Raw genomic sequence first — 27,674 nt, forward strand, 5'->3', positions numbered from 1 at the left:
GCTGTCATTTCAGCCGTAAATGACAGCTAGCGTGTGAACATACCCTAAAAGAAAAAAATGCTGAATATCACTGTGTATAATGAATCTATATGATATATTGTAATGTCCGTGGCTGCGGGCTGTCAGCTCCAACCTCTCCCTGACAGCCGCAGCCACGAATCGGCAAGCGCTGGCCCCAGCCTCCACCTCAGGAGACGCTCGCGTCCACTCACCTCTGCCGTATACCGTAGGGTGCGCGCACACACTCGTGCCCGCTCTTAAAGGGGCAGCGCGCGGACCGGACCTCATGGATGAACTTTGACCCGTGAGTACCCTGGACTATAAGAGGGGTCCAGCCCCCTAGTTCTATGCCTGTGTGGTGTTGTGTTCCCTATAGTTTGTCTGTGATGGCCTCCTAGTGTGTTCCCTGTTCCAGCACCTGCTCCCTGTTGGCCAGCTGCCTTTCCGCCAAGGTGGTATGGCCCAGTTGGTCCACAGACCCTTCGTGACATATGAGTTTCACTTTTTGAATTGAATTACTGAAATTAACTTTTTGATTTTCTAATTCATTGAGGAGGACTAGTATGTATGTATATTAGGGCTGGACATTTAACAAAAAAATAACCGAGACCTAAATTCAGCGCAGATAACCAACGTCCTCTTGCGCATTTAGTTTTTTTCGATTCGGTTATTACATGCAGCCCAGCTACTGCCGTCTGTAATTGTACGCTATCAAATTAGAATTGCTGGTATGTGATTAACATATCAGTGATTCTGATTGGATAGCATACCGTTATTGTCTTTTGGGATAGCCAGTGGCAGAGCAGGCTTAAAGGGAAGGTGTCACGATTTTTTTTTTTTTTTTTTATATGTTATTGCTTTAAAGAGGCTCTGTCACCAGATTCTCAAATCCCTATCTCCTATTGCATGTGATCGGCGCTGCAATGTAGATAACAGTAACGTTTTTTTGTTTTTTTAAAAACGTTCATTTTTGGCCAAGTTATGAGCTATTTTATTTATATATATATATATATATATATATATATATATATATATATATATATATGGTTTGAAATGGACAACTCGGCGTTTTTTTTTCGTTATGTCCAACTGGGCGTGTATTGTGTTTTTAACTGGGCGTGTTTACGTGTATGACGCTGACCAATCAATGACCAGTCCGCATCATACACTCATCTCCATTGATTTACACAGCAGCGATGTGCAGCCATATAAACAGAGATTAACGTTAATCAAGTGTCCTGATAATGAATACACATGAAATCCAGCCTGGACGTCATGTGTATTCAGAATCCTGACACTTCTGAATCTTTTCTGTGAGATTTCCAGCAAGTGAAACGAAATCTCGTTTACCTCGTAATCTCGCGAGATTTCGTTTCTCTTGCTAGAAATCTCAAAGAAAAGATTCAGAAGTGTCAGGATTCTGAATACACATGACGTCCAGGCTGGATTTCATGTGTATTCATTATCAGGACACTTGATTAACGTTAATCTCTGTTTATATGGCCGCACATCGCTGCTGTGTAAATCAATGGAGATGAGTGTATGATGCTGACTGGTCACTGATTGGTCAGCGTCATACACGTAAACACGCCCAGTTAAAAACACAATACACGCCCAGTTGGACATAACGAAAAAAAAAACGTCCAGTTGTCCATTTCAAACCTCATTTGCATATATATATATAAAATAGCTCATAACTTGGCCAAAAATGAACCGTTTTAAAAAAACAAAAAAACGTTACTGTTATCTAAGTTATGTTTGTGTGGTGAATGTTCGTGTTATACTGTGTGATTACCACAGTATTCAATCCTCCTACACTGCATTCAACCCCCTCCTTTCTCCTGGCACTAGCCATGATAAAGGAGGTGGGATTGTTTGAGGACCCTAGAGCGAGTGTGTCTTCTCCAATTTTGCAGCATAAAGCAATGAGGTTGCTTTACCACATGCCAATGCTGCAATTTTGGGAATTGCTCACTCTAGTGACCAGCACATGGAAATGTTATAAATTAGAATCTAATTTATAATATTTCCTGACTTGTGAAAAAATAAAAAAAATTAGAGCAATGTGTAATCATGTATATACTAACTGTTCAACAAAAAAAACACATTCCCTTTAATGTGACGGCATCGACACTTTTCCTCCAGAACGCCGAAGGTATGGCATACAGGGATTATAATTTTAGATATATGCTAGTACATTAAAGTTTAAAAATAAAGTAAAAACAAAGTAATGTTAAATTAAAAAAAATACACATACACCTTTTTTACAATAAACATTAAAATAAGTCTCAATGCATGAAATATACACATTCGGTATTGGCGCGGTCGTAATAACCTGCACAACTAATTTTTTGCGTCATTTATGATGTGTACGCTGTAAAAAAAATATAAAAACTGCTTTCTTTCACTCACTTATTAATGTGAGGCCTGAGGTGTGATGAATTTAACCTCCATGTGTCTTATATTAATAGTAATTAACCCCCATCATGTAACTTACACATTAACCCATTATGTCTGAGAAACCTGATGGGGTTAATTACTATTAATGTGAGGCGCATTCAAAATTCATCACATGCCTCACATCAGAAAATGGAAGAACTTTTTTTTATTACTGTTGGCAAAGTATTGTTTTGGTATCGAAGTCCATATTCTGGTATCGTGACCACCCTAATGTATATACAGTTAGGTCCATAATTATTTGGACAGTGACACAATCTTCATGATTTGGGCTCTGCATGTCACCACATTGGATTTTAAATGAAACAACTGAGATGCAATTGAAGTAAAGACTTTCATGTTTAATTCAAGGGGTTCAACAAAAATATCCTGTGAAAGGTTTAGGAATTGCAACCATTTTTCTATACAGTCTCCTCATTTCAGGAGCTCAAAAGTAATTGAACAAATAAACATTACCATAAAAAAATAAATGTTTTTTTAAAATACTTTGTAGAGAATCTTCTACAGGCAATGACTGCCTGAAGTCTGGAACCCATGGACATCACCAAACGCTGGGTTTCCTCCTTTGTGATGCTTTGCCAGGCCTTTACTGCCGCTGTCTTCAGTTGTTGCTTGTTTGTGGGTCTTTCTGCCTTAAGTTTTGTCTTCAGCAAGTAAAATGCAGCTCGATCATGTGGAGATCTGGTGATTGACTTGGCCATTGCACAATATTCCACTTTGCCTTAAACTCCTGGGTTGCTTTCGCAGTATGTTTTGGGTCATTGTCCATCTGTACTGTGAAGCGACGTCCTATAAACCTTGCTGCATTTGGTTGAATCTGAGCAGAAAGTATATCCCTGTACACTTCAGAATTCATCCGGCTGCTTCTGTCTTCAGTCACATCATCAATAAGAACTAGTGACCCAGTGCCTTTGGCATCAATGCATGCCCATGCCATCACATTGCCTCCACCATGTTTTACAGAGCATGTGGTGTGCTTTGGATAGTGAGCCGTTCCAAGCCTTCTCCATACTTTCTTCCTCCCATCATTCTGGTACTGGTTGATCTTAGTTTCATCTGTCTAAAGAATGCTGTTCCAGAACTGGGTTTTAGATGTTGTTTGGCAAAGTGTAATCTGGCCTTTCTATTTTTCAGGCTGATTAATGGTTTGCACCTTTAGGTGAACCCTCTGTATTTGCTCTCATGAAGTCTTCTCTTTATCGTAGGCTTAGATACTGATACACCTACTTCCATTGATTTGGCCACTATTAACATTTGTGCTATCCCTCTGATGGATTTCTTTTATTTTTTTTTTCAACCTAATGGTGGTCTGTTTCACGTGCATTGAGAGCTCCTTTGACCTCATGTTGTGGGTTCACGGCAACAGCTTCCAAATGCAAATGCCACACCTGGAATCAACCCCAGACCTTTTACCTGCTTAATTGATGAGGGAATAGCCTATGCAGCCAATTAAATAGCTTTTGAGATAATTGTCTAATTACCTTAGGTCCTTTGAATAATAGGCAGCTACAGCTGTAATTCCTAAACCATTCCTCAAATTAGGATATGAATACCCTTTGACCTGTGTGTGTTTTTAAAAATTAAACTCCCTTTTAGAATAAATGTATACACCTAGCTAAAAAAACACAACGGAAATTATTTTGTTCTTTTAGATTTTATTTGAATTATTATTACCATTGATCTAAATGACGCTTTAATTATTCCACGTGCCAGTGGTTGTTAAATTAAGGCATCATTTCCTTCCCATTATTCCTCTAACCCCTGTTTGACTACAGCATTTACAGTTGGTCAGCTTCATGTTACACCTCCATATTGCTATCTGTGCTGCCTCAACTACAAATCCGATGTACAATTCATGTCACTTTTTCAAAATTATTACATTAAACCAAGTGGATTTTGATTGATAACCTAATATTCAACTAATGCAAAGCATCAATCATAGCCACTATATTAATTATTTAATATTGCAGTCTAATTCAAAAATCGATGTGCAGTATGAGCGGAAGGGAAACTCTTAGCTCCCTGAAGATTTAAAACAGAGGATGATTAAAAAAAAAAAAAGAGAGAGACCTGCAGTGCTTCTATGTGTTTTCTCGATACAAATCTTTATTCATTTGCCAATAATCTCTTCCCGTTCTGCACTTCAGGACCATGTTATCAGTTCTGAGACCTGTAATTGAATTAGGGCTGCTTTCAGCGGAGAGGCAAAGTTGTACAAATATTTATAATGTCATGACGGGGGACAGCGCAGCGCGCAGACCACTAAATAACATCCAGACACTGCATCAGGGAGTTATCAACTAGTGATAGAAAGCCTTTCCCTCTCTCTAGTAAATTAGCTTCATTAAGAAGGTTGCACTTAAATGTCTCAATAAATGCTCAGGACTTCATCTCTGTCTAGATAATGGACGGCTCAATTCCTTTTTCTTGTTAATGGACTCTCATCAGCTTTTCAGCAGCCTTGTGCTTAAACCCTTGAAAATAATGACCTGTTGGCAAACCTTCTTGACCTGGAATATTTTTTTCCTTTTTTTCCTTTAAATTCTTTCAGTTTTAATTCCAGCACTGACCATGCTGTCAAGAGATAACTTTTTCTTGTATCTGGTTCAGACACGGAGTCCAGGCCAGTATTATCTGTTATTATCAACTGGTAGTAACAAAAGGAGACTCGTTTATTTTTGACATCCCCCATCTCTTGCGGTTGAAGCAGGCCTTTAAAGGCACTTTTACACGGGCCAATTATCGGGCAAACGAGTGTTCATATGAACGCTTGTTCCCAATCATTGCCCTGTGTAAACAGGTTAGCTATCGGCCGATGAATGCTGATCGAAACGTTCATGCAGTGTTAAATTTTATCCCTGTTCGTAACACATCTCCCTGTATAAACCGGGAGGTGTCCTGCCGACATGATGGAAATGTATGGGGACAAGCAATCGGGGTAACGGTCGCGTGTCCCCGTACATAGCCAAGCATTGCTCCTTGATCAAGAAGATGTCACATTTCACCATATGTGAATTCAAGATTTCCATATATGCTACCCAAAACATTTAAAAGGGTCGTCTCATAAGGACAACCCCTGTTCATAGGCTTTATAAGGGCATAGGGATGTCATTTTGCGAGCCACCTCTGAGCCAGAAAAGAGAGCCGCTCTGTTCACACTAGGGTTAGTTGGTCTCCATCTGGTTTCTGTTGCTTTTTGAAGACCAAAATAGTGTAGCATGTTACGCTATTCTGTACAGTAAAAAACCTGCTTACTTAAACCTTATGGACCTATAATAAGTAAATCGGTGTAAAAATAAAAGGAACATGAGTGATCTGTGAATCTGGTCACGATGGGTCATACCGTATCTGTAATCTTCATCTTGGATCCTGTAAAACTGACACTATGATGCAAGTGTGAACAGAGCTTAAAGAGGCTCTGTCACCAGATTTTGCAACCCCTATCTGCTATTGCAGCAGATAGGCGCTGCAATGTAGATTACAGTAACGTTTTTATTTTTAAAAAACGAGCATTTTTGGCCAAGTTATGACCATTTTTGTAGTTATGCAAATGAGGCTTGCACAAGTCCAAGTGGGTGTGTTTAAAAGTAAAAGTCCAAGTGGGCGTGTATTATGTGCGTACATCGGGGCGTTTTTACTACTTTTACTAGCTGGGCGCTCTGATGAGAAGTAACATCCTCTTCTCTTCAGAACGCCCAGCTTGTGACAGTGCAGATCTGTGACGTCACTCACAGGTCCTGCATCGTGACGGCCACATCGGCACCAGAGGCTACAGTTGATTCTGCAGCAGCATCAGCGTTTGCAGGTAAGTCGATCTTACCTGCAAACGCTGATGCTGCTGCAGAATCAACTGTAGCCTCTGGTGCCGATGTGGCAGTCACGATGCAGGACCTGTGAGTGACGTCACAGATCTGCACTGTCACAAGCTGGGCGTTCTGAAGAGAAGAGGATGTTACTTCTCATCAGAGCGCCCAGCTAGTAAAAGTATTAAAAACGCCCCGATGTACGCACATAATACACGCCCACTTGGACTTTTACTTTTAAACACACCCACTTGGACTTTTGCAAGCCTCATTTGCATAACTACAAAAATGGTCATAACTTGGCCAAAAATGCTCGTTTTTTTAAAATAAAAACGTTACTGTAATCTACATTGCAGCGCCTATCTGCTGCAATAGCAGATAGGGGTTGCAAAATCTGGTGACAGAGCCTCTTTAAGGGGTCATCCACACGATGCGTAACATTTTTGACCAGAAATTGACCTGCGGTTCGTAGTTTTCGTACAGTAGCATGTCCATTCCTGCTGCGGAACGTGGACTGAATTGCTGCGTTTTTTAGAGGAGATGTTAAAATCTCCCAACATTGAGAAAAACACAGAAAAATCTGCACCATTTTCTGAAGTAAAAAAAACGCAGAAAATGGTGCAGTTTTTCTGCAGCGGAAATCCTGTTCGTTTCTGCAGCAATTCCGTTACTTACCGATACCGACAAAAGCCCGAGTAGTGGCTCTCGTTCTGGTGGACTCAAGCCATCCACGGACATCCATTCACTTTCCCCGGCAGCCGCTGCAATTCCAAAGTGTTTATCATATTGTTAAATTTTACTTTTTGGCTTTTGTTCACGTATACTTCACATACACACATGAAAGGTTGAGCTATGTGTACAGTCAGCGGGTGATACAGTATTGTTAGCTTTACCTACTTTACCTGGATGTACAAATTCATTGTAACCATGTTTTTTTTTCCTTTTTTTTTTTTTAAGCTTGGGCTAATTGTATCTTTATACCTAAATGTTTACTGTAGAATGGGAATGAACTCGAGTCTCTTGGCAACAAAAGTTCTTTTTACTTTTAACCAAAGGGAGCCATATTAGGGAGGGGAGCGGTGGTTCTCAATGTAAAGAAGTTGAAGAAATAAAGGCCAGGGCACTGGTCAGAGCATGAAGGATTTTGCTAGTTGGCTATAAATGGTGTCGTCTATGTAAATAGATTGTTTAGGAATCCAGACCCTGCTATCTATAACAGAGCAGCTCGGTTATAGATAGCAGGGACTGGATTCCATATGAAATTTTCAATTGTCATTTATAAGTTTTCAATCCCTGTGTTTTAAAGAGGACCGGTCAACTCTCCGAACATGTGTTCTTTAGTAAATTCTTGTATTCACCATAATATAACTATTCTGGAGCATATTTTCTTAGAGCTCTGTGTTGTGCCATTCCTCTGCTATTCCTCTTAGAAATGTATGAATAAATTGACAACTGGGTGTTACCAGTGGGGGGTGTCCAATCAGAGCTAGCTGTGTCAGACTGAGAAAGGACACACCGTTTTGACAAGGCGAATGGTATCGCCAAGTTATCAATTTATTCATACAGTTTTGGGAGGAGTAACAAAGAAACGGCACAACATAGAGTTCTACGTTTTGATGCTCCAGAATTGTTATTTCATAGGAAATGCAAGTATTTAATAAAAACAGACGTGCCAGTAGAGGTGACAGGTCCCCTTTAAATACACTAGTAAAGAAGTAAAAGCAACCATTTTGAGTAAATTAGCCTGACGCAAAAAAGAGTGAGTGAGGGGTCTCCAGTTTTGTATTGTTTGCAAGCTATTATTTATTTGGGTTACTGTGCAAGAGGACACTTTAAATATTTGTTTAGCCAATGAGCCCATTTTATGTGATAATTTCAAGCCCAGGAGGGGTTGGAAGGGCCTTTCAGGATCAGGGCCTCAAATTTGTAACAAAACTTTCTTTTAATCGTTATGGTGCCATTCATACCATGCATTAGGTAATTGTTGATCCTGCACAAAATATATTCCACTTAAGCAAACCAGAACGCCTTGAAAATGTGCGGCACCTTGTGACTTGATATGATGTGATCTTACAAAAATAAATAGCTTGAAACTGTTAGATATAAACCATTTACATTACATACCCAATTTTGTAACTGCGCTGACAGTGTTCAGCACAAATATTTACAGCAAATTGCTGGTATTTCACAATCAAAAGATTTCATGCAATATTTTTGTACCAACAGAATGTCTGTCTGTCTGTCTTTTTGGTTATTTGCAACATCATTTTTCATGTAAATTACGGGGCCCAAAAAATTTGTTCTATGAAATTGTGCGTATTTAATTTTTATAGGCTTATTTGGTATCCCCCATAACATTTGACAACTCATGCAATTATTAGATCACATAGCATAGCAGATATTTTTGTTAAAAAAAAATGTTTGAATAATAATATAAAAAAAATCTAATATAGATGGTAAACGCTAAAATATATGTACCCCAAACGAAGTAAGAAAGCACAACTAGGCTCTTAAACAAATGCCCCTATTTGGCTGTCTTGGTTTAGACAAAAGTTATGAGGTGAAAAAAAAAAACATTCTTTAAAGCAAAAGCGATTCGGTCATTAAGGGGTTAAATGTCAGATCACCTCTTGTCTAGCCCTAGAATCATGGACACCTTGATGTTAACCTACACTCTCAGGCTGCATGTACACGTTGTGAAATTTTGTGCAGACAATCCACATTCAAGTTCACACGTAGCGTAAATACTGTTGATTTTCCGCAACGGATTTCGTTGCAAAATATTCCAAGTATAATTCAATAACAGCAGAGTGGATGAGATTTGAACAAATCTCATCCACACACTGCATAAATGCTGAGCGGAAAATCAGCTAAGAGATTGACTTGTGGTGCGTTTTTTTTGTTGTGTTTTTTTTTAATCCGCAGCACGCCCATTATATTTCTGCAATCACTGCTTATTTGCTGCAGGTTTTTTGTTTTTTTTTTACGGCGGAAAAGCAGCTATTCTGCCTGCAATTTTTTTTTTTAAATCTTCTACTTACCCGAAATTCTGTTTCTTTGCCCAGGTCGGCCTCCTAGGAGGACATTTCTTCCCATGTGACGGGTGCAGCCAATCACAGGCTGCAGCAGTCACATTGGATGAAATGTTATCCCAGGAGGCCGGGCTGCAGGACGGCGGAGGGACGCGTTGCCATGGCTACGTAAGTATGGAACTTGTTTCTTTCTGTGCAGTTTTCCGCAGCGGATATTCCGGCCAAAAAACTGCACCACAATTTGGTGCGGTTTGTCGGCCGGAGTTCGCAGGGATGTACAGGGCGGATATAGGGGCCCTGTGTAAACATAGCCTAAAACTGCAGGTAAAATCCGCACTTCATATTGCAGGTTTTTTTATGTGTTTTTAGGTGCGTAATTTACATTTTCATGCGGAAACAGGTTCGACTTTTATGCTGCAGATTTTGGTGCATTTATAAGCTTGTCAGATACAATTCTGATACGGAAATGCAAGATAAATTGACATGCTGCGGAATTAAAAATATGCACCGCAGTTGAATTTACACGCAGAAAAATTCTGCAACGTGTAGATGAGATTACTTGAAATCTCGTTTACTTTGCTGGTACTGAATTACGCTGTTTATTTGCCACAAGAAAATCTGCGCGCAAAAATGCACTGGATACACATCGTATGCACGTGGCCTCAAGGTTCCCATACACTTAAGATGAAGGTTGGCTGAGCCTGCGGGGCTGGCTGACTAATGTGTATGGGGGTCGCCCGACTCACCCACGACTGCAGATGTCAAGGGGAAGGAAGAATTGGGCTTGTTGCATTTCAACTACTACCTACAAAATCCCAACTGATTCACAGAATCCTGTTCATTGGCTGATATATAAAATAAAAATGTCATATTTCCAGGGATCCCTTTACTCTCAGTGCAACATCTTAAAGAGACTCTGTCACCACATTATAAGTGCCCTATCTCCTACATAAGGAGATGGGCGCTATAATGTAGGTGACAGCAGTGCTTTCTTATTTTTTTTAAAAACTATCTATTTTCACAACGTTGGGTGCGATTTTGGTTTATGCTAATGAGTTGCTTAATGCCCAAGTGGGCGTATTTTTACTTTGGACCAAGTGGGCATTGTACAGAGGAGTGTATGACGCTGACCAATCGGCATCATGCACTCCTCTCCATTCATTTAGACAGCAGAATCGCGTTCTTACTAGAACATGATCTGCAGCCACATACACAGCGATTCTGCTTGATTTAACATTACTACAGTGTCCTGATAATGAATACACATGACCATCCAGCCTGGACGTCATGTGTACTCAGAATCCTGACACTTCTGACTCTTTTCTGTGAGATTTACAGCAACGGAAACGAAATCTTGTTTACCTCGTAATCTCGCGAGATTTCGTTTCCGTTGCTGAAATCTCAGAGAAAAGAGTCAGAAGTGTCAGGATTCTGAGTACACATGACGTCCAGGCTGGATGGTCATGTGTATTCATTATCAGGACACTGCAGTAATGTTAATCAAGCAGAATCGCTGTGTATGTGGCTGCAGATCATGTTCTAGTAAGAACGCGATTCTGCTGTCTAAATGAATGGAGAGGAGTGCATGATGCCGATTGGTCAGCGTCATACACTCCTCGTACAACGCCCACTTGGTCGAAAGTAAAAATATGCCCTCTTGGGCATTAAGAAACTCATTAGCATAAACCAAAATCGCTCCTAACGTTGTGAAAATAGATCGTTTTTTTAAATAAAAAGCATTACTGTCACCTACATTACAGCGCCCATCTCCTTATGTAGGAGATAGGGCACTTATAATGTGGTGACAGAGTCTCTTTAAAGGGAACCTGCCACCAGCATTTCACCTATTGAACTTTTACTTCTCCCTCACTGGCCGCTCCTATAAAAACTTAATTGCCGTTATCTGCTCTACTAAACGCCTTCGACTGTAAAGAACGGTCTGCAAACATTTTGCGCCTTTTATCGTAATAATCCGGTGTCCCTTTGTGCGCACACCCCAGAAGAGGACATCAATGTACAAGCGTCGGATCTTGTGTGCTGGGGGAAGGCGAGGCGCTGTCAATCAAAAGTAAGGAGGCGGGGTTAACTCAGAAAGACTTGAGGAATGAAGATATGACTCTTTTCTGCCCATTGGCATACGGTGTGGGAACACTAAAAAAACTTTAATACAAAAGCTACAGAGCGGACTAAGTAAAATAAAGTAGTATAGTGTTTTATTGCAACTTTGTAATTGTTTTTATTAAAGTTTTCTTTTTTAAGTACAGTTTTTATGTATTTTGGATACATGGATTCGGGTTTCAGCACAAGATACATCTTCGGTCAGGTCAGAGGGACTAATTGCTCGGCTGACATCGGGTCCTGCGTTTCTCGGACATGCAAGATCCACCTGTTAGCGATCACCTAACAATCGGGACCAGTTGTCATTGAACCCCTCAGTGCCGCTGACCTGATGGATACGGGTTTCAGCGCAGGTTACAGCTTCTTTGTATCCAGGTTATATGTAAACTTTATTTCCAAAAAAATATAAGGTTTTTTAAATAAACAAAACAATTCCAAAGTTGCATTAAACACTATGATACATTGTTTTAGAAAAAAAAAAAAAACGTCTTCAAAGGTTTATATAGACTTTAAAGGGGCACAGGGACATCCCTGGTTATGTTGGGCAAGTATAAAAATGGACTTTATTATGAAGATGTTTTATCCTTTATCGATTTAATTCGCCCTTATAACTTATCTCATGTTTTACATCTATTCTAAGTATTTTATATCAAAGTGCTACTACAGATAACTTGATACAATGCTGGTCAATATTTAAACGTCTGTGAGCTTTAGGCAGATTTAGATAAATTGTGTTGGACAAGTATTTAGAACTTTTGCTCTACTCTTACAGGGACTCGGTGAACATCAAAGCTGGATTAGAACATCTGGTAAGTTCTACATTTCTCTTGAACATTTGCATCATCTTTGATAACTGCATTCCAAATGAACACTTTTCAATGAGCTTTGAATACCTTGAATTGAGAGAGTCAACTATTTCCCAAAGGGTTCGCTTACCATTATTATGTGATGGGACTTACTCTTTCATTTAGTTTATCATCTCAAGGGAATATTAATTTTTTTAAATTAAATGTTTTTTATTTTGATGTGGAGATGAAATGAAAGACGGAACACAATCCCTGGATTGATGATTGTTTTAATTATCGGCAATAAGAAAAAAATGTTTGGCACGGATATGAAAATAATAAACCTGCTCTACACTAAATAAATATATATATTGCATGCATATGGTAAGATAACATGTATTTCTCATGAGTTTTTTGTTTTATGTACATTATATTACTTCATTTAAAGAGGACCTGTTGGCTCTCCTGACTTCTGATATAGTAAATACCTGTATTCCCATGAAACAACAAACATCTTTTCTTTAAACTCTGCGTTGTGCTGTTCTTCTGTTATTCCTCCTGGAAATGTATGTATAAATTGACCACTGTGTGTTATCATTCCGCTTGTTAATGCTGTGTGTCCCTACACATTCTGATACTGTCTTAGTAGTTCTTACCGTGACAGACTTTATAGGGACACACCCCGCTGACCAGGGGAATGGTAACGCCCAGTAGTCTATTTACTCATACATTTACAGAAGGAGCAACAGAGGAACTTCACCATGCAGCGTTCTTAGCAAAGATGCTTCAGAATTTTTTATATCATGGCAAATGCAAAAAATTACTAAAACGGACATGTCAGGGAGCTGACAGGTCCTCTTTAAAGATGAACTGCACAAAGGAATAAGCATTTATGACTTGCTGGATACAACTGCCTCTGTAAGTTTGGAGTGGAGTACTTTGGTTATTGACTGACATTAATGAGGTGACTGGACTGGTATAAATTAAAGTAATTTTCATAATAGTCACGTATAAAAACGAGTGCGATATCAAAACACAGAGAATGCACATAAAACAGCAACTACCTATAGCATTACTCTCAAGGGATGTATGCAAAAGTTGCCTTATAACATATAATTCGGATAGACTGCAGTAGACCAACATCCCTCATCAATGTGTCCTACGTCTCTTGATGGCCAGTTAAGGGAAAATCAGTCTAGGCCCTCGCACTGTTATCAATCTAAATCTGGCCATACACCGAGCGGACATGTTTATTTTAAAGTGGAATAAGCTGCTTCCAGACCCCTCTGTCAGTGGCTTAATCCCGTGGAAACAAAGGATCCGGAATGTTGAATTCCAACATGCCCAGTCCTTTTCTTACATGACCTGGCGGTGGGGGGGGGGGGGGGTAGTCGTCAGTCCCTTTTGTGCATTGCCAGTTTAACCTGTTACATTGAGAGTAAAGGGATCCCAGGCAATTTTACTTTTTTATCCCATGTACCAGTCATTATTAGTATATCCACGGGATATGCCATAAATGTCGGTTATTAGCAGTTTCCAGAGCTGGGACCCATATCAATCTCAAGTACGGGGGTCATCCAATTCCTATACCGCCTGGTAAAGCAGGCTCCGCATCCAGGCAGAGTATGAATGAAGAGGTGGCTGCAACTCCTTCTGGAATTAATAGAGAACACCATGTGGCCACCTCTCCATTCATTCTTTGCCTGGACACGGTGGGTATTGGCAGACTCACCAGGAGGGGTAGGGCTCAGGTGAGCCCTGTTCTGGAGAGAAGTGCAGGTCCCTCAACTATCAGACATTTATGGCATATTACGTGGATATGTCATAAATGTTTCAGTTGGGAATACCTCTATAATTGTGATTTCACTGCTGATCGTTGCGGTTGGCTGCTCATTTCCCCTCAGCGGCCACTACAGGGGAAATATAATATTATATGAGGTAATTTAATACATGGACATATCGAGTCTGCAAGATCAGCTGCTTGACAGTGGCTCTCTGCTCTGGCTCTTAAAGTTGGGGCCCGAATAGGGCATATGGAAAGGGGTAATTGAGATGAGACCACCCCTTTTCAATCAACATTAAAGAGGCTCTGTCACCAGTTTAGAAGTGCCCTATCTCCTACATAATCTGATCGGCGCTGTAATGTAGAGAACAGTAATTTTTATGTTAAAAACCATCATTTTTGACAGTTATGAGCAATCTTAGATTTATGCTAATTTTTTTCTTAACCTCTTCACGCGCTGCTCGGCAATTGTACGTCCTGTAGAGGGGTTGCTTCCCGCATCAGGACGTACAGTTGCGGAGTAGTTCCCGGCACACACTGTCCTAACGGACAGTGTCCGGGAACCGGGAGGGCAGCTGTCCCCGACGGCTGACACTCCAGCCTTGCCTGTCAGCGGACCATCGCCGCTGTTTTCGTCAACCCCATAAATGCGGCGACAGATTGCGTTCGCCACATTTAAGGGGTTTGAAGCACATCGGCAGCCCCCACGAAGTGATTGTGGGGGTTGCCGATGCTTGTCGTGGCAATTGGAGGTCAGACAATGACCTCCGGGTTGCCGTGTATGGAAGCCTCGGAGGAGCAGCCTCCGGCTGGTCCTCCGAGGCTTCCTGTCAGTGTGACTGTCACGTCACAATGACAGTTGGAATGCATTACACTACGTAGGTAGTGTGATGTATTCCAGCAGCGATCAGAGCTGCAGGTCTAAGTGTCCCCTAGTGGGACAAGTGAAAAAAGTAAAAAAAAGTAATAAAAATGTTTTTAAAAAGTGTAAAAATAAAAGTTATAAGTTCTATAAACAAACACTGCATTTTTTTCCTATAATAAGACTTTCATTATAGGAAAAAAATGAACACGTTAAAAAAAGTACACATATCTGGTATCACCGCGTTCGTAACGACCCCAACTATAAAACCGTAGTGTTATTTTTTCTCGCACGATGAACACCCCAAAAAAAATCAATAAAAAACTACACCTTAATTGCTATTTTTTGCAAAATAGAGAATAAAAAGTGATCAAAAAGTCGAATGTACCCGTAAATAGTACCGATAAAAACTACAACCCGTCCCGCAAAAAACAAGCCCCTTACACAGCTTTTTTTGACTGAAAAATAAAAGTTACGGTTCTCAGAATACGGTGACAGAAAATAAATTATTTTATAAAGTGATTTTATTGCGCAAACGCTGCAAAACATAAAAAAAAAACTATATACATATGGTATCGCCGTAATCGTACCGACCCGCAGAATAAAGTAAAATTGTCATTTATAGTGCACGGTGAACGCCGCAAAAAAGAAACTAAAAAACATTGTCAGAAATGCTTGTTTTTAGTCACCTGGCTTGCAAAAAATGTTAATAAAAAGTGATCAAAAAACCGCATGTACCCCAAAATGGTACCAATGAAAAGTACAGATTGTCCCGCAACAAATTAGCCCTCACGCAGCTTCGGTGGTCAAAAAATAAAGAAGTTCTGGCTCAGAATATGGCGATGCAAAATGTGCAATGTTTTCTAAAAGCGGGTAGTATCCGACACCATTTATCAGTGCGACACCGGCCACGCATCTATGAATTATTATTTATTTACCGCATTATTGTACCCTCTTATTATGCCCTGTTGCACTCCGCACAGATTACATATACCCCCACATTATAAACTGAAATACCAGTAAAACCCCAAACAGAAAAACTACCAAGCAAAACCAGCGCTCCAAAAGCAAAATGGCGTCCCTCCCTTCTGAGCCCTGCAGCGTGCCCAAACAGCAGTTTGTGTCCACATATATGGCATTGCCATACCCGAGAGAACACGTTTAACGTTCTATGAGGTATTTGTCTTCAGTGGCACAAACTGGGCACAACATATTGTGCACTAAAATGGCATATCAGTGGAAAATTGCAATATTCACACCATCCGCTGTGTATTAACCCCTTTGCGCACTATGACTTAATAGCACGACATGGTGCGGGGGTTGATGTATGGAGCGGGCTCACATGCTGAGCTCGCTCCATACGCTGCGGGTGTCGGCTGTGTATTACAGCTGACACCCGCGACTAACGGACAGGTACAGCGATCGTGCGGTTACAGAAGCCTGTAAAAATAACAATATACTGCAATACATTAGTATTGCAGCATATTGTACCCACGATCCAATGATCGTTGGTACGAGTCCCCTAAGGGGACTAATAAAATGTGTAGAAGAATTAAAGTTATTAGTAGTTAGAAAGAAAAAAGTTTAAAGTTAAAAAAAAAAAACCTTTTCCCATTTTTCTTCTAAAGTAATGTAAAAAAAATAAACAAAATTGGTATCGCTACGTCTGTAAAAGGCCGAACTATTACAATATACCATTACTTAACAGGCACGGTGAACACCGTAAAAAACTTAAATAATTTAAACCACCAAAATCGCTGTAGTTTTCGTTTTTACCGCACGGCGAAGGCTGTAAAAACGAAAACCCCAAAAAATGGAATCAGATTTTTTTCCTATATTCCTATATTTTCCTATTTTTTTTCAGTTTCCCAGTACTTTTTATGGCACTTTAAATGGTATCAATAGAAACTACAATTCCTCCCGCAAGAAATAAGCTCTTACATCACTCTACTGACGGAAAAAGAAAAAAGTTATGGCTCTTGGAAGGCGGGTAGTGAAAAACGAAAATAAGAAAGCAAAAAATGGATCAGTCCTGAAAGGGTTAATTCATTTCTAATTAAAAAAAATGCATGACCCCATGTGGGGTATTTCCGTACTCGGGAGAATTTGTTTTACAAAAATTGGTTGTTTATTTCTCCTTTATCCCTTGTGAAAATGAGAAAATTCAACATTTTAGTGGAAACAAATTGTGATATTAATTTTCTCCACCTAATTCTAATAAATTCTGCAAAAGACCCGTGGAGTCTAAATACTCACTTTACCCCTAGAAAAACTCTTAGAGGAGTGTTTCCAAAATGGGGTAACTTGGGGGGTTCCCACTGTTTTGGTCCCTCCAGGGCGTTGCAAACGCGACATGGCACCGAAAACAAATCCAGCAAAATCCGTGCTCCAAAATCCAAATGGTGCTCCTTCCCTTCTGAGCCCTGCTGTGGGTCCAATCAGCAGTTTATTACCACATATGGGATATTGCTGTAATCAGGAGACATTGCTTTACAAATGTTGTGATTTTCTTCATTATTCCTTGTAAATATTAAAAATGTCTGTTTTTTCAGAAAAAAAGTAGATTTTCATTTTTACAGACTAATTCTAATAAATTTAGCGAAAAACCTGTGCCATCAAAATGCTAACTATACACCTAGATAAATTCCTTGAGGGGTGTAGTTTCCAAAATGGGGTAACTTTTGGGGTGTTTCCACTGTTTTGGCACCACAAGACCTCTTCAAACCTGACAAGGTGCCTAAAATATATTCTAAAAAAGAGGCCCAAAATCTACTGGGTGCTCCTTTGCTTCTGAGGCCTGTGTTTCAGTCCATTATCACACTAGAGCCACATGTGGGATATTTCTAAAAACTGCAGAATCTGGGCAATAAATATTGAGTTGCATTTCTCTGGTAAAACCTTCTGTATTACAAAAATAAAATGTATTCGAAATGAATTTCAGCAAAAAAAATAAAATTTTTAAATTTCACCTCTACTTGCTTTAATTCCTGTGAAACACCTAAAGGGTTAAAACACTTTGTGAATGCTGATTCGAATACCTTGAGGGGTGCAGTTTTCAAAATGGGGTGACGTCTGGGAATTTTCTAATATATAAGGCCCTCAAAGCCACCTGAGAACTGAACTGGTCCCTGAAAAAATGGCCTTTTGAAATTTTCTTTAAAATATGAGAAATCGCTGCTAAAGTTCTAAGCCTTGTAACGTCCTAGAAAAATAAAAGGACGTTCAAAAAACGATGTAAACCTATGGGAAATGTTAACTAGTAACTATTTTGTGTGGTATTACTATCTGTTTTACAAGCAGATACGTTTAAATTTAGAAAATGCTAATTTTTGCAAATTTTTTCTAAATTGTGGTGTTTTTTTTTAGAAATAAATACCAAAATTATCGACAATTTTTTCACTAACAAAGTACAACATGTCACGAGAAAACAATCTCAGAATCGCTTGGATAGGTAAAAGCATTCCAACATTATTACCACATAAAGTAACACATGTGAGATTTGAAAAAAGCGGCTGGGTCTTGAAGGCCAAAACAGGCTGGGTCCTGAAGGGGTTAATAGACAACTGGGCGTGTTTTTACTTTTTACCAACTGGGCGTTGTAAAGAGAAGTGTATGACTCTGACCAATCAGTGACCAATCAGTGTCAAACACTTCTCATTGTTCCAGCCCATTGTTACAGTGTGATTGTGCAGTGAAAGAAGCTGGACCGGAACAATGAGAAGTGTATGACGCTGATTGGTCACTGATTGGTCAGCGTCATACACTTCTCTTCACAACGCCCAGTTGGTAAAAAGTAAAAACACGCCCAGTTGTCTATTAAGAAACGATTTAGCATAAATCTAAAATTGTTTATGACTTGGTCAAACATGATCGTTTTTCAAAATAAAAACCACTGCTGTTCTCTACATTACAGCGCCGATCAGATTATGTAGGAGATAGCGCACTTATAATCTGGTGACAGAGCCTCTTTAAGCGAAATTAAATCTATAGTTCAGCAAAACTTTAATCTACCATCTGATCCAATTTCCAGCACACAACTGCAATATTATGTGGAACTTCACAAGGCCTGGAGCAAGCAAGTGAGCAGAGACCACATGTTATATTGAGCTTTCATCTTAAAGGGGAACTAAAATTTCAGTGCTCGGGTGAGCGCTGAGCCACTTAGTTTCTGATTTGGCTTTTCTCGGAAAGCTGAACAATTGGTGTAAAGGCTCAATAAAACGTCCATGAGCCTCTACACCAATTGCTCGGCTTTCTGAGAAAATCCGATCAGAAACTAATCGGCTCAGCGCTTCTGCCGCTTCGTTTTAGCGATCGGTGGGGGTCCCAGTGATCAGAGTTTGCCGCCCTTACAAGGGCATTTAATATACCGTACTTTTCTATTCTGTTCTAGAATATCTACTAGTGCATAACCTTAGGTCTCATTGATGCAGGATTAAGGGAATTTCACTGTATTATTATTTTTATTAATTTTGTCATGTAGCAGAACTACAGTGTCTCAATAGCTGAAAGACATGAGAGAGACTGAAATTTAAAAACATCACTTATCCTTGTGGAGAACTAGTTTTTTTGTTTTTTTTGTTATTGTTTTTATATGTCTATATATTTTTTAAAGGGTTTCTCTTATCTACACAACTTTTTTTTTTTTTTTTAATTCCCTGTATAGAAAGTGGATCCCCCATTCGGGAAATGAGCGACATTGCTATAACAGACACAGCCCATAGACTGGCTCGGTTTCTGCAAAGTAAAAAAAAATTTCTAATTTTTTTTTTTTAATTTTATTTTGCAGTAGGTTTTATAAAAAAAAATCGAATAATAAATCATAATGGACTATAGCCATCTTTTGACCCCATTTATTTCTACGAGGCCCAAACTGATGCCAAAAGTCCGTCCTCCAGTCAGCTTCAGGGTTGAAAAACCTTGTTTGACCTATAGAAGCTGTGCGGGCAAAAAACTATTTCAGAACCACAGTAATTTGCAGTAAAACGTGTGGTTTTGCTGAGCGATAATTAGCCGTGCGGCAAAAAGATGCTGCCATTCAGCACTTTTCGTCTTAATCCGCTCCATTGTACTCTGTGGGAGGAATTTATTAAACACTGAACGCCAGTAGACTGGTTTGAAGTTAAAAAAAAGTCGCAAAACAGGCATGCTCCAAACTTTTTAACCTTTTTTCACCAATCACTTTTTTGCGTTTGCAGTGAAAGAAGCTGGGCTGGAACAATGAGGAGTGAATGACGCTGATTGGTCACTGATTGGTCAGCGTCATACACTGCTCTGTACAACACCCACTTGGTCAAAAGTAAAAACACTCCCAGTTGGTCATTAAGAAATCTAAAATTGCTCATAACTTGCTAAAAAATGATCGTTTTTCAAAATAAAAACCAATGTTATCTACATTACAGCGCCGATCAGATTATGTAGGAGATAGGGCATTTATAATCTGGTGACAGAGCCTTTTTAATCCTTGTACTGGACTGACGGCTTGGCCGACAGCAGCTTCTGTGTCCCTCTGACACCTCATTTAACCCTAATACTGATAAGATCAACTTAGATTTTATCAGTATTCTGAGTACATGAGATATCAGAGGCACACAGGAGCCGCTGTCAGCCTAGCCTGTCAGTCCAGCTGATTGATTCAGCTGAAAACGTCGTTCTGCAGCTCCTATGTACAGTGGATACATAGAAGCTGCAGTTCAGAAACTAAGCAACATTTTTAATAAAAGTACATTAGAACAGTGCTTAGTATCACAAATGACATACATTAAAATAAAAAGTTCTAGGTATCCTATTAAGGCCAGGATCTCACACGTGGTTTTAAGAAAGGGAGTCATAAATTGCATCAAAAACTGTGTGTGTGATCCTGGCCTAAAGCCCAGAATCTTAGCTGTTCTCCACTCTGCACAATAGAGAACAGTACCAAGCTTAAATCCCACCACTACGATGACCCTATTCCTATAAAAGCCATATGGATAGTGGTTATCCTAATAGGGCAACCCCTACAAGTATTGTTAACATTGGCTTGTTAATTCTATCATGATTTTATTTTTTTCATCTATAATTAGTTTACTAGAATGGGAAGGAACGTGTTATCATATACACTTCTCATTAAATATCTTGCCCTCTTTATGTTCAGATTTATTTGAAAAAAAGTCTTCGATAATCCTGTGATCTCATTGCCGATCATGTAGCAGAATATTCTTGACCTCTTTGTCCTTGTGGGAAAGCAATGCTGTTGAGTCGTTGTAAGTAATGTAGAGTAATCTATCATTAATAGCCTGTGGTTTATTAAGAGATAACTGTAGGTTCTCCCGTTGTTTCTTGTTAATCAATACTTGCAAATGTGTTTCAATGCAGGCAATTTCCAGGCTGATTTATTTTGTCTGTTTGTTTAAAAGAGCACATAAATGTAGATGATTATAAAGGAGCGCCACATTTATTTCCATATAAAACATAATCTAAATGAAGAGATGAAGTCTAGACCCACACTGAATGATTTCTGTTTCGTACAAAGCAAATAAAAAATAAGCTTTAATATGGTCTTGTGAGCGATTTGCTAGAACGGTTAAAACTTGTAAGTGCTGAATGTAATTGGTTGTCATTTAATATATGGCGGCTTTGAAGAGCGGTATGGAAATGTAGTAATTTGAGATGAATTCATGCTATACTGTTGGGTATTTCTTGAGAATAATTCTAGTCTACATTGCATTAATTTCGCATTTCGATGAAATGCTATCGCTGGATCTAGTGATTCACATATGTGATATCACGTGGGTGAGGATATAACGCGGGTGGGTTTATGATGTTTCCTGATTTATCTTTTAATGACGGAGTTTAGGCAGTGTGTGGTATTTATTTATTCAGTAATTTGTAAGGAAAATTAACCTATGTTGCAGCAGGTTTATCCGTAAGCCATCACTGCCTTATAGTTCTAACATGTTACACTGGGACCTAAAGACCCTTTTACAGAGGCAACTGATCGGCCACATAACCGATCATTCGAACTCTCTCGTTCCTGATCATTGCCCTGTTTGTCAGCTGATCGCATCTTTTATGCGGCTCAGATTTTTTTTTTTTTCGGCAACACATCTCCCCGTGTAAACAAGGGATGTGCTGCCAACAAGGTGAACCGCATACGGAGAAATAATCATATTGGCGATTTGTGCGTCCCCATCGTTGTAAATGCAGCAAACAAGCGCCATACATGTTTATCATCGATTGGTACGGTTCCAACAGGTTACTTATAAATTAATAAATGCTTGGTGCATAAATGTCTTGTATGACAATTCTATATAAATTAAGTAAATGTTATTCGGAAGACGCTTCTATTATGTGAATGTAATTCAAGAGTTTGCATACAAGTATTTATTACATAAAATGAGTAACTTGACATATTCATTGCATTTGTCATCTTGTAGTGATCTTCAATTATAGCCTGAATTATTATCTGGGGCTGCATTTACATTTCTATTGGTTGCTGCTACTTCTGGTTGACCGTTTGACCCCTTTAGGCCTCCTTCACACGCCCTTTTTATTCTGCTTGTACGAAGGCCAGGCGTTTCAAGCCAATTTTATGTCATTTTTTACATGCATTTTCAGTAGCGTTTTTTTGTATGATTTTGTATATCTTTTTTTTTTTTCCTGCCATTTTTAAATTTTTTTTTTTTTTTTTTTTTTTTTAGAGCATCAATGGTAAAAAACAAAATTGTATGTAGACATTTTTAAATTTCACTGTAGACTTTAAATCAACATCTGACTGCAGCGTTGTTGACCACAAAAAGTACCTGTAATCTCATCAAAGGTTGTGTTCAAACCTAGCAGAAATTAATTTCAAAGGGTAAAATCAGTGTAAAAATTCCACAACATATTTGTGCTTTTTTTTCACAATATGTGAGTGGGGTTTGTGGTGCATAATCCACCCCCTAAAAAAACGCCACAAATTCCCCACGTAGCCTTCTATAGTGGTCTTATCTTCTACTTTTGCTGCAGAGCAGTTTTTTTTGTTGGTTTTTTTCCCCCTATATCTGATTATTTTACAGTGCCTTGTGTACAGATTACAATTCATAGAATGCAAATCACCAGAGCAAACTCTGTACAGGCACTATACTAGCAAGGAATGCTGGAAGACTTCTACTGAGGAACCAGCAGCATTTTGCATACTGCTCTGGATGAAAATGGACTATAATGCAGGTAGTAATTTAGTATCAGTACAAAAAAAGTATTGCAATACATTTAGTTAACCCACTGTTTATGAAGCTACAATTTATACATTGGTGTAGAAGCAACAGGTTTAATAAAAGTATGTTAGAAAAGTGCTTCATATTACAAAATACATACATTAGTTCTTGGTAAACTAATAAAGCCAGGATCACACACCAATTTTTGATGCAGTTTTTTGCTCAGTTTTTTTTTTTGTGCTAGAACAGGAATAGACACCAATGAAAGGAGATGCATCAGTCTTTTCTTTACACTGTTCCTTTATTTTGGATCCACTTGTGGCTTTGGCCCAAAAAACTGAGCCGAGAACGGCATCAAAACTCTGTGTGTGTGATCCTGGCCTGTGTGTGCGTAGCTCAGTCGCTTGGCCTTGTTTCCACGTCGAAGGTATGGCTTTTTAGTTGCAATTCTTCCATGAAGTCCACTTCTGGCCAGACTTCTCTGAACAATAGATGGGTGTGCCTGGGTCCTACTAGTTTCTGCCAGTTCTAAGCTGATGGCACTGCTGGACATCTTATAATTTCGAAGGGAAGTAAGCATGATGTGACTGATCAGCTGCACTAAGTTTCCTTTTGCCGACCACTGCGTCTACTGTCCTCAATTTTGCCCGTTTCTTTGTGCTTCTTCAAAAGAGCTTGAACAGCACATCTTGAAACCCCAGTCTCCTTTGAAATCTTTGCCCGGGAGAGACCTTGCTGAGACAGTATAACTATCTTGTGTCTTGTTGCTGTGCTCAGCCTAGCCATGGTGGACCTGTGACATGAAACTGTCTTCCACAATCTCACCTTTGTAGCAGAGTTCGGCTGTTCCTCACTGAGTTTTAAGCCTTCTACACAGCAGTTTCTGTTACAGTTAATGACTGTGTTTCGAACTACATATAAAAATGATAAAATCACGGAACAGGCCATACTTACTCATAGTAAGTGTAGTTACTCATACTAAGTGTAGGTTGTAGTGCATTTTCTTCTGAAATACTGGGGAAAATTGGTAGTTCCAGACATTGTTTTGATGAAAAACGTACTTTGATTAAAAAGTTGATTGGAGAGGGAAAAATATATAGAGAAGTGCAGCAAATTAAAATGGCAAAGGCTCAGCCAATGATAACCTTTTAAGTGAAGCCAAGTTACCAGCAAGAACTCCCTACAAAGACCCGTTTTTGAAAAAAAGGCATGTCCTCAATAGGTTAAAATTTGCCAAGGAACACATTGACTGGCCCAAAGAGAAATGGCGCAACATTTTGTGGACTGATTAAAGCAAAGTTGTTGTTTTTGGGTCTAGTGGCCGCAGAACGTATGTCAGACGAACCCCCGAGCACTGAATTCAAGCCACAGTACGCTGTGAAGACAGTAAAGCATAGTGCTGCAAAAATCATGATATAGGGATGTTTCTCATACCGTGGTGTTGGGCCTATTTATCGCATACAAGGGATCATGGAGCAGTTTGAATATATTTAAAATAATTGAGACCATCATGTGGCCCTATGCCGAAGAAGAAATGCTCTTTAAAACACATCAGTAAGTGAACAAAATCTCGGTTACAGACAAAAGGGATTGAGGTAATGGGGTGGCCAGCCGAATCACTTGACCTCAATCCCTCCCATAGGGAACTTGTGGGGTGACTTAAAAAATGTGGTTTATGAGGCAAAACCCAAAAATGCGGAAGAACTGTGGAATGTCGTCCAATGTTCCTGGACTGGAATACCTGTTCAGAGGTGCCAGAAGTTGGTCGATTTCATGTAACACAGATGCCCAGCAGTTCTCAGAAAAACTGGTTATGTCACTAAATATTAGTTCAGTAAAGTGAAATCTGAAAAAAAACAAAAAACTGTTTATGCAATAAATTTGAGTTTTTAAAGAAAAATTCTGGCACTGCTATTCTTGTGAACAGCCTAATATTCCCTTTTTCTTTTACTTCCTGTAAAGGATTAACACAAAATGGATATATTTTGTTATTGTTTTGATTTGGAATTAAATGTGTTGTATTTCCAGTGCATTTGCATTTAGGAAATAAAAGTTGTTATAATGATTTTGCACTTTATTTGCTTTTTTTAAACTCGTTGCTATTTGGTTTTTTAAACGCTGCTGTGTGTATGTGTATGTATGTATGTATGTATGTATATATATATATATATATATATATATATGTGTGTGTGTTTGTGTGTATATATATATATATGTGTATATATATGTGTGTGCGTGTATAGATATATATGTGTGTGCGTGTATAGATATATATGTGTGTGTGTGTGTGTGTATATATATATATATATATATAAATATAAAAAATAGGATCACTTTATTCACCCCTTTGCGACGTTTCAGCCCTACTCCATGGGGCCTTTCTCTCTTGCTTGAGATAGGCCCCATGGAGTAGGGCTGAAATGTCGCAAAAGGGTGAATAAAGTGATCCTATTTTTTCACTACTGCTGGAGTGCGGTCTCGTATTTTGGAGTGTGTTGGTTATTTGGGACACTGGTCGTGTGTCTGAACAGGAACTTTTGCACCCCCTATACTGAAGGAACGGTGCTGCTTTTTCTTTGTTTTATATATGTGTATATATATATGTGTATATATATATATATTATATTATAATCTATAAGCAGGACTTTTACCCATGTGAAAAAGACAACAGGAAAGACATCTGTTCTGTGGAGATTCATTTTAAAATAGAATTCTCTTTCGTATGTGAAATATGGATTTTATATGAAAAAAAATCAAACAAGAAAAAAAGACCTGTATCGCCTAAACAAAAACTGGGCAGCAGAACAGAGATATTTTCTCAAAAATCTGTTACAATGTGCAATATTAAACATTCTGTTATAGCACTGTTTAACTGTTATGATTTCTAAAACCCGTAAGTGTGATTTTGAAAAAGAATTTAAATAAAAGGATAAAAAGAAACACTTTTTTTTTTTGGTCCTGTAGAATGTATGCCAATATTTTTTTGTACAAACATATTAAACTTTAAACATTAAATAAACTACCCATCTGGATCCAGACGCCAGTGTCTTTAACTTGTAGTAGACTGAACGGGGGTTCAAGGAAGCATTGTTTCTATGTTTACAGACGTTCGACTTTGTATTTATTTATTTTACCGTTTTAGACGTGTGTGTCAAATACAATGAGCATTCCATGAAATCTATTTCCTAGTTCTGTTACATTGTTCAAAATGCTAGAAATTAGAGCTGTGTTCCCGTTCTGTTTCTTTTGCGTTACTTCACATCTTTATCAGGCTTGGTACCTGCCTTATCTTACAAATTACTTGTAACTCTTCACTTTAGCTGAATTGCTTTTGTCCGTAATATTACTGTAAGATTTATTACGTAAGAAGGTACCAATGTGAGGACAAAAACATATTTCCACCATTATTCAAAAATATTTAAAGTTACTATCTGGCCCTCTATCAATCTATTTCAGATCTATCTTTATCTCTGTATATGTATATATCTAATAAAAATGCACACAACATTTCTATCTGCTGTTTATGTTATGTATATATTTTGTATCTTTATCGCTATAGTCCTTTCCGTATTCTGAAATATTGAGTGATTGGATAAAATCGGATTTTATACCCACGCCACTCGTAAATAAAACGATAGGAAATCATGTAGCAGTGATCATGGATGTAGGGTGGTCTAACCGTGCAGTTGTCACTCTTCCCTTGCCCCATACATGTGTAGTTCTCTTACCCCAGGCTCGGATTAAGAAAATGATTGCATTTCTCATCCGTGTGAATTGTAGAAATCCCTGCATGGTAAGTATTTTAAGGACAACCTCTCTCCAGGAAGACATTGCATCCTAAAATAAAATATCCAAAATAAAATGTAACTTTTCAAACATCAGAGGAGTCGTCCGTATTCGTGCCTGGTCACAATTCCAACTGCTGATGAAATGAGTAGACTGGTAAAGTCATGTCGCAGCTTCGTAGATCGTCAGAAGACGCAGTACGCAAATGCTTGTAAGATCAGGTGTATGTAAATAGAAATAGATGCTGTGTAACATCGGAGAGGATCACATTGTTGTGACAACACAACCACCATACAGAGCCTGGTAACATAGGGGAGACATCAATTCCGCTTTTACGAAAAATTTTCCATCTCCATTTTTTCAGAACGGACAGATTATTCTTTAATACAATGGTTTTGTGCTTTAGAACACCGGTTTTAAAAAAAAATCTATTATTGTGAAAAATAATTCCTATACTACCGTATTACATATGGTTTTAGGTTTTTTTTTTTCTTGTTGGTTAACCGCTTTGTGTAGTGAACATCTTTTAACAAACCTCGTCCATATCTCTTTTACTACGTTTTAATTTACCACTTGTTTTTTTCCCTCATCAAAGTCTATAAATTCACCTATTTTGGCTCAACTTGCAGCTTTGAACACACATTAAATTATTTCCCACCTTGTCTATAGTAACATTCTCTGATGTTGCTGTTGAAAAACATATTCTGGGCAGACGCGCAGGGAGAAAAAAAAAAAATCTGGTTCAAGCAGCATTTCTCTGTTGCCAGATATTTAGAATCTCGTTTTTTTATTTATTTTGTGACCTTTTATGAATTATTTTGTGCCATCTCGATTCCGCTTATTGCTTTTTTCTACCTTTAATTTACTTTGACTC

General features: G+C 38.7%; 1 protein-coding gene across 4 annotated transcripts in view; it reads left to right on the top strand.

Moving 5' to 3' along the window:
• RSRC1 (arginine and serine rich coiled-coil 1) overlaps positions 1–27,674 on the top strand; it is a 287,852-nt gene that overhangs the window by 93,995 nt on the left and 166,183 nt on the right. For all 4 annotated transcript variants that reach the window (XM_075861537.1, XM_075861536.1, XM_075861539.1 and 1 more), the window contains exon 5: positions 12,183–12,219. In XM_075861537.1, the coding sequence (XP_075717652.1) occupies positions 12,183–12,219 (37 nt within the window). The remainder of the gene's footprint in view (positions 1–12,182; positions 12,220–27,674) is intronic.

This window comes from Rhinoderma darwinii, chromosome 4 (assembly GCF_050947455.1).
Source record: "Rhinoderma darwinii isolate aRhiDar2 chromosome 4, aRhiDar2.hap1, whole genome shotgun sequence".
Taxonomy (NCBI): domain Eukaryota; kingdom Metazoa; phylum Chordata; class Amphibia; order Anura; family Rhinodermatidae; genus Rhinoderma; species Rhinoderma darwinii.